The sequence below is a fragment of the Sardina pilchardus genome, chromosome 12 (genome assembly GCF_963854185.1).
Source record: "Sardina pilchardus chromosome 12, fSarPil1.1, whole genome shotgun sequence".
Lineage (NCBI taxonomy): Eukaryota > Metazoa > Chordata > Actinopteri > Clupeiformes > Clupeidae > Sardina > Sardina pilchardus.
In genome coordinates, this window is record NC_085005.1 from 30,306,634 (window position 1) to 30,314,754 (window position 8,121).

General features: G+C 47.4%; 1 protein-coding gene across 1 annotated transcript in view; it reads right to left on the reverse strand.

The window, feature by feature from the left end:
• Positions 1-1,624: 1,624 nt before the first annotated feature.
• Positions 1,625-8,121, reverse strand: part of LOC134098433 (kinesin-like protein KIF3C) — a 22,107-nt gene continuing 15,610 nt past the window's right edge. Inside the window, exons 6-8 of the mRNA XM_062551480.1 lie at positions 6,830-6,938; positions 5,540-5,709; positions 1,625-3,105 (exon numbers count right to left, since the gene is read on the reverse strand). Of these exons, the coding sequence (XP_062407464.1) occupies positions 2,991-3,105; positions 5,540-5,709; positions 6,830-6,938 (394 nt within the window). The 3' untranslated portion in view covers positions 1,625-2,990. The remainder of the gene's footprint in view (positions 3,106-5,539; positions 5,710-6,829; positions 6,939-8,121) is intronic.

Genomic DNA, 8,121 nt, shown 5'->3' on the forward strand with positions numbered 1-8,121 from the left:
CATCTCGCAGTCCACCACCATACTTACATCAGTGCACATCCCTGTTCACGTGGGTGTGATGGGAGTCAGTGTCCAGTGATTGCCACAGCTAAGGGGTTTGCTGCTACTTGGGCCACCTCTCACCTTCCATCTTCACATATCCTTTCTTCTTTTATTTGTTTCAGATTTCCTCATCAAAACACTTTATTTACATTCTTATTCTTATATTATTATTATTGCATTACTTGGTTAACAATAGTTGTAACATAATTCATTCATATTTTATTATTTTATTTTATTAACATATTTTATTATTATTATTTTCACTGTACCTTTTACTTGGTCTCACTTCCTTATGTTCTTTGATTCCGGTGCCTAGCTTGGTCACATGCACAGAACAATCTGATTGAATCGATTATTCCACTTTACATGCTAAGTGAACTAGTAAAAATTAGATTCCATCTTCATTCAGGAATCGTGATAAGCTCCAATTCAGACTAGAATATTAGTTACATAACATGATGAATAAAATTCAAACAGAATATTCCAGAAAATGTATTCTGTCTTCATAAAATTAGATATTTTATATCTTATATCTTATTACATGTCATTGTAGTCAAATTGAAACAGAATATTCCAAATTATTTACTGAGATTTGGATTTCAATCTGATTATGCAATTTCCATGACGTTGTTTTAATCAGACTAAAAAAAAAAATAATCAGACTGAAATATTGAAAGGTTGTCTCTGTAATCTGATTTGAATCAAACAGGCCTGAATGTTAATGCCCCATATATACCCAACACACACAGTGAGTTCTGTTAGCTGATACCGGATAGGTAGGAGTAGGAGGACTGTGTCTGACCCTCGAGGGCACGCGGGTATCAGGTTCAAAGCGGCCGGGCGGAGATATGATAGCTCTCCACTTGCCTCGGAGGGGTTCGGACATGAAGAGGAAGCGACCCCGCGTGGAGGTTAAAAGGTGCTGACGCCGCACGCCGCGCGCGTCTCACCGCCGACCTCAGCGGGGGACGCTGATTAACGGGAACCTGAGACCCGGACACGTGAATTAATAATAATGTGGACGGACAGGACAGTCTGCCGCAGACAGATTTGGCTCACGCGCAACCCCTTCTTGCGACTTCAGAAACACAATACCTCACAATACTTACCTGCAATGTGTGTGAGTGTGTGTGTGTGTGTGTGTGTGTGTGTGTGTGAGAGAGAGAGCGAGAGATGAAGGGCACAGGCTCGTCTTACTGTCGCCTGCGGTCTCGGTGAATGCGGCTGCAGAACAGTGCACGGTGCCCAGCCACTCTCACAAGGCGTGAAAGAGAAACGGCCGCGTACCCAGTTTCAGTGGACGTGCCATCTTGGCTTTAGTTAAAGACTGCAGTTTCACTCCCCGCGCTCCACTCTGCACTGAGCATTCTAGAGCATTCTAGAACATCCTCCTAATGAGGTCGCTGGTATTCTCCCGAGGACAGAAAACCAGCTCTTGTCTCTCTACCAAAATAAAAAGAGAAATTCCACTGCGCCATCAGGACAGTTTGCTGCCAAACTCCTGACAGGTAGAGGAGAAAAGCTGGTGTCCCAAATACAGGATCCTTATGCCTCTATCAGATAACTGACACAGAGCCTCGTGTCCAACTGCCACTCTTTATGTCGCTAGTCATAGCTCAACACATATCTGAATATACAATGTCCATATGATTTCATAACAAAAAAAAAAGACAAGAAAACATTTCCATTATGTACATTAATTACAGAACAGGGGGCATTCAGCACAAAGATATTCTGCATGGCTGTTACCTAACGCTCAGCAATGTGTGTTTTTATGTGGGTGAGTTATTGTTAGTTCCACTGCACTTTTCAAAGATATTGCCGTATGCCAGAGTCACCTTCAGTCAGTAGTTGTCACCAAGGTTAAGCAATTATTAAAGGTTTAAGCCCCAGACTTCATTAAAATACCCACTGTCTGGCTTACAGCAAACCAGCTACTCACAAAACCAGTTCAGACCAGATTCACAAAGACACAAAAGACATGCAGAAAGAGAGAGATCAATAGAGCGGGAGAGAGAGAGCGAAAGAGAAAGAGAGAGAGAGAGAGACAAAGAGAAAGACAGACAGACAGACAGACAGAGAGATTAACAAAGTGAGAAAAAGGACTCGAGAGAGAGAGAGATTGGGAGGTTGTTTACATCCACAATCCAAAATCCTTCTTCTTTTGGTCCTTTCTGTACAATTCAGAGGTCAAACGGAGGGCAGCGGAGGTCACAGAAGGGTCAGGCCACTGTGACTAAGCTCCAGCGTCACGCCTCACATCCCCAAATGTCAAACGCCGCCACCGGGGCTCCGTAGTGCCACGCATGTGTGTGTGTGTGTGTGTTCAGTTCAGTTGTTCGCTCAAATAAAAATGGCAACTCCAGCTCCTCTCCTGGTGGACTTTGGTAGGTTTCTCATCGTTGATCCCCCCATCCCCCCATCCCCCCGCCCACTTGGCTTGGCTGAAGGCTGTGACAGGACCTGGATATCTCTGGTGTTGGTGCGTCCGTTTATGGGACTTGGGTCCCTTTTCTGGTTAACATTGTTCATTTGCCAGGAGAAAAGACGTGATTGGCTTAAAAAAAAAAAAAAAAGATCTTGGTAATGTACAAAAACGCAAGAGTGTCCGATAGCAAAGTGGCTGTTTGTGTTGTGGGAGTGGGATCATGTAGGCCTCCACCAGGCACCACTTTGGCTGGCAGTTCCACACGGCTGTTCAAGTCATCACAGGTCTGTGAGAGAGGAACGGAGGAAAAGAAATAGAGAGAAAGAGAGAGAGAGAGAGAGAGAGAGATGGGAGTAGAAGGCTGATGATGAAGAAGAAAGGAAATGTCCAGTTGATTCCAATGGACGTCCGACACCCTGACGAAGCATTAAGTAACTCTGTGTTTCTTCAGAGGTCATAACCAGTCACAACCACTCCTCGCTGGTGCGGTGGAGTTGCACAGGCGGGAGTTCCTCTCGTCTCATTGGTGGACTTTGGTTGCCGTGGAGCTGTGAGGATGGGGCAGGCTGTGGGACCCTGAGGACGCCAGCGACAGAGTGGAGGCGGACGAGGACAGAGCCCGCGGGGCCTGGCACCTGGAACACACCAGACGAGACGTCACAAAGCAGGACTACACTAGAACACCAGACGAGACGTCACAAAGCAGGACTACACTAGAACACCAGACGAGACGTCACAAAGCAGGACTACACTAGAACACCAGACGAGACGTCACAAAGCAGGACTACACTAGAACACCAGACGAGACGTCACAAAGCAGGACTACTCTATAACACCAGACGAGACGTCACAAAGCAGGACTACACTATAACACCAGACGAGACGTCAGCAAGCAGGACTACATTATAACACCAGACGAGACGTCACAAAGCAGGACTACACTACACTACAACCCCTGAGACACAACTACACAAAACACCAGATGAGACATCAGCAAGCAGGACTACATTATAACTCTGAGACACAGCTACACAAACCACCAAACGAGACATCAGCAGGACTACACTACAACCCCTGAGACACAACTACACAACACACCAGACAAGACATCAGCAAGCAGGACTACAATACCAACCCTGAGACACACAAACCACCAGACAAGACACCAGCAAGCAGGACTAACACTACCAACCCTGAGACACACAAACCACCAGACGAGACATCAGCAGGACCACATTATAACTCTGAGACACATCTACACAAAACACCAGACAAGACGTCAGCAAGCAGGACTACACTATAACCCCTGAGACACATCTACACAAAACACCAGACAAGACGTCAGCAAGCAGGACTACACTATAACGCCTGAGACAAATCTACACAAAACACCAGACGAGACATCAGCAAGCAGGACTACACTATAACCCCCGAGACACAAAACACAGGACGGAACATCAAAAAGTAAGACTACATGACAACCCAGGGACACATCTACACAAACCACCAGATAAAACATCAACAAGTAGCCTACAACACAACGACTAGCCTACAACACGTAGAACCCCTGAGACACATCTACACAAAACACCAGACGAGACATCAGCAAGTACATTACAACTCCAAGACACACAAACCAACAGACGAGACATCAACAGGTAGAACTACAGTACAACCCTGGGACACATCTACACGAACCTATAGCATATGCCTTAACTGCAGATCTTGGAAGAATGCTGAGTGGCCTGCTGTGCTAGAATAGCTATTCATATACACAACATTCACCTTCTTCACTAATAGTTGCTGGGAGCCCTCACTATAATTGGTTTCCCTTCAGAGAACTACACAAGTTTTTATAACATTCACCTTATTCACTACTGTATATAATTGGTTTCCCTCCACAGAACTACACACTTTTTATAACATTCACCTTATTCACTACTGTATATAATTGGTTTCCCTTCAGAGAACTACACAGATATTTTCATATGACTCCCTCTAATTCTGGTTTATTGGTAGCACATCCCATGGTTCCATGCCTCCATGAAATCTTTTATCCCTGGAGAATTACATTTTATTTTATCTTAATTCAAAAGTAGATTCTTAGTGGAAACACTCTGTGCGTCTGTATTTTACAGAATATACGGAGAGGCTTGCCTCATGTGCCTTTACTCCTGCCCTGTGAATGTTTTCTATGGGGGGGGGGTCTAAGGGGAAAGTCAATGAGACAGTCCACAGGGAATAGCACCAGTACTGCTGAATGTAATTAGTCTCCTGCCCACTGCAGGTGCTCAGGCAAGCTCATCTGCTAGAGTGCTACAGCCAGTAAACACAGGCTAGCAGGGGATTAGGCTAACCGATGACTAGCGTTATGGTGTTAGCTGCCGCTAACCTTACTCAGTTAATCCCAGATCCCCTGACGCTTTACACACCTTTAAGATTAATCCTAATCTAATCCAATCAGCGGCTTCCTGGTCCCAGCAGATTTCTATGGCACAATTCCTCTCACTTCTGATTCAGTTAGTCCTCTTCTCTTGAACCCAGTTCAGCCTCATAAGCGAATAGGATGATACATAGGCACTGAAGCGGTGAGACCCTTACAGATGAATGAGAGAGCTTTTTGCAGTAGACTACATTATCTCTAGAAGGGTGTTTATAGACTTGGGCATCACAGGAAGTCATTTCTAAACCTCTTAAGGGGCTGACAACGGACTCTTAACTGCTGGCTGCATACTGAGGAATTTTGATGCATGGAGCAATCAAGCAATTTTGAGCTATGTTGCTGGGTAACCACATAACCAGCACCATGTATTTTGATTGGATGACAATTTGTCTACTGATGATTATAAAGCTCCTCAGAGAGATATAGTTGCCCAGTATCAATGGAATCCACACACACACACACACACACGCGCGCACGCGCACGCGCACGCGCACGCACACGCACACGCACACGCACACGCACACGCACACGCACACACACACAATCACACACACACACACACAATCACACACACACACACACACACACACACACACGGACACGCACACGCACACACACGCACTGACCATGAGCGGGACTTCCTGACCCTGGGGCCAGCGGACCTCTCGCGGCAGGTGGCGTTGTCCAGGTGCAGCGGGTCCCGGTTGGGGTCGTTCTCGCCGCCCGCCTTGGCGAACTCCAGCTGGAACATGGTGGGAGGAGTCATGTCCAGCTCCAGGATCATGATGTTCTCCGCCTGCGGACGCACCACACGAGCAGCACGGGGTCAGACCTTGTGTGTGTGTGTGTGTGTGTGTGTGTGTGTGTGTGTGTGTGTGTGAACATGGTGGACGGAGTCATGTCCAGCTCCAGGATCATGATGTTCTCCGCCTGCGGACGCACCACACCAGCAGCACAGGGTCAGGTGACCTGATGTCCCAGACCTTTGTGTGTGTGTGTGTGTGTGTGTGTGTGTGTGTGTGTGTGTGTGTGTGTGTGTGTGTGAACATGGTGGGCGGACTCATGTCCAGCTCCAGGATCATGATGTTCTCCGCCTGCGGACGCACCACACGAGCAGCACAGGGTCAGGTGACCTGATGTCCGAGACCAAAGCCGGGGACATAATCCCAAAAATGTGGAAAAAACGGGGACATAAGTAGTTTTTCTATATTTTCCCGGGGACAGGCAACCAAAAACACAGGAACGCAGGAGAGACAAGAGGAGCAGAGGAGCACAGAGGAGACACGTGAGACATATGGGGATACACGTGAGATACAGAGACACAAGAGGAGCACAGGAGAGACACCAGGAGCAGAGGAGAGACCAGAGGAGCAGAGGAGAGACACGTGAGACATATGGGGAGACACCTGAGATAGAGAGACACAAGAGGAGCACAGGAGAGACACCAGGAGCACAGGAGAGACCAGAGGAGCAGAGGAGAGACACGTGAGACATATGGGGAGACACCTGAGATAGAGAGACACAAGAGGAGCAAAGGAGAGACACCAGGAGCAGAGGAGAGACCAGAGGAGCAGAGGAGAGACACGTGAGACATATGGGGAGACACCTGAGATAGAGAGACACAAGAGGAGCAAAGGAGAGACACCAGGAGCAGAAGAGAGAGAAGAGGAGCAAAGGAGAGACACCAGGAGCAGAGGAGAGACCAGTGAGACACAGGAGACAGCCAATCAGCTGCTGTGTGATGCATAAATAAGGGAGTTATGCAACAGCAGTTATGTAATGGATACACTGCAGGGCTGGAGCCTCATCATGAGATGCATCAGCACCTTCTCCTCCCCAAAAACTCTCTCTCCATCTCTCTCTCTTTCCCCTCCCCCTCTCCATCTTTCTCTCTCTCTCTATCCTGCCAGACCTACCCTATATCTGGAATGGGCTCCCATCGCTATGGCAACCCTGGCGTACTGGCTGATTGGTCGTTTGTAGCCCACCGCGGAGGCCGGCCTCCTCTTCATCTGAGTGTGTTTGCTGAGAGAGGGAGAGATGGAGATGGAGAGAGAGAGAGAGAAATGGAGACAGAGAGAGAGAGAGAGAGAGAGAGCGAGAGATGGAGACAGAGAGAGAGGGGGAGAAAGGGAGAGGGCGAAAGAGAGGAAGAGGTATAGCAAGAGGAAAAGGAAGGGAAAAAAGACAGGGCATGAGTGAGTGAAGCGAACACAACGCTGCATTCCTTTCACTCAAACAACAGACAAGAGCATTTGCTCTCTGTGTGTGTGTGTGTGTGTGTGTGTGTATGTGTGTGTGTGTGTGTGTGTGTGTGTGTGTGTGTGTGTGTGTGTGTGTGTGTGTGTATGCTTCCTTGTTATACAATTATCTGTCCTCTGTTCTCACTGGACACGTTTCTCTGAGAACAGAAAGACCTCACCACTTGTTATGGTTGCATTAAAGAGCCGTCTTTGTAATTGTGTGTGTGTGTGTGTGTGTGTGTGTGTGTGTGTGTGTGTGTGTGTGTGTGTGTGTGTGTGTGTGTGTGTGTGTGTGTGTTAGCATGTAAGTGAGTGTGTGTTCTGACTGAGGCAGTCGTCTATCTTTTCACTGAAAGCCTTGTTCATGTCTCACATCGCATCAGACACACACACACACACACACACACACACACACACACACACACACACACAAACACAATTGTGGCCTATTTGTCTGTTTTCTTCCTCTGTCCAGTGTCCAGATGGAGTTTGAGATTTCCTGTGGTGTAGCCAGACTGAAACACAGAGACATACATGAACATATGCACACACACACACACACACACACACACACACACACACACACACACACACACACACACACACACACACACACACACACACACACACACACACACACACACACACACACACACACACACACACACACACACACACACACACACACACACACACACAATCCTCCCCATGGCAAGCATTTACCTACCCTGCTGAGTACAGAATGTTACCATGACCTTCAGATCGCATCACCCCTCCCTACACTCCATGCACAGGACATACCCACACACACACACACACACACACACACACACACACACACACACACACACACACACACACACACACACACACACACACACACACACACACACACACACACACACACACACACACACAATACACAATACACAATAGCTACTGTAAACTCATACAGTCATTAACAC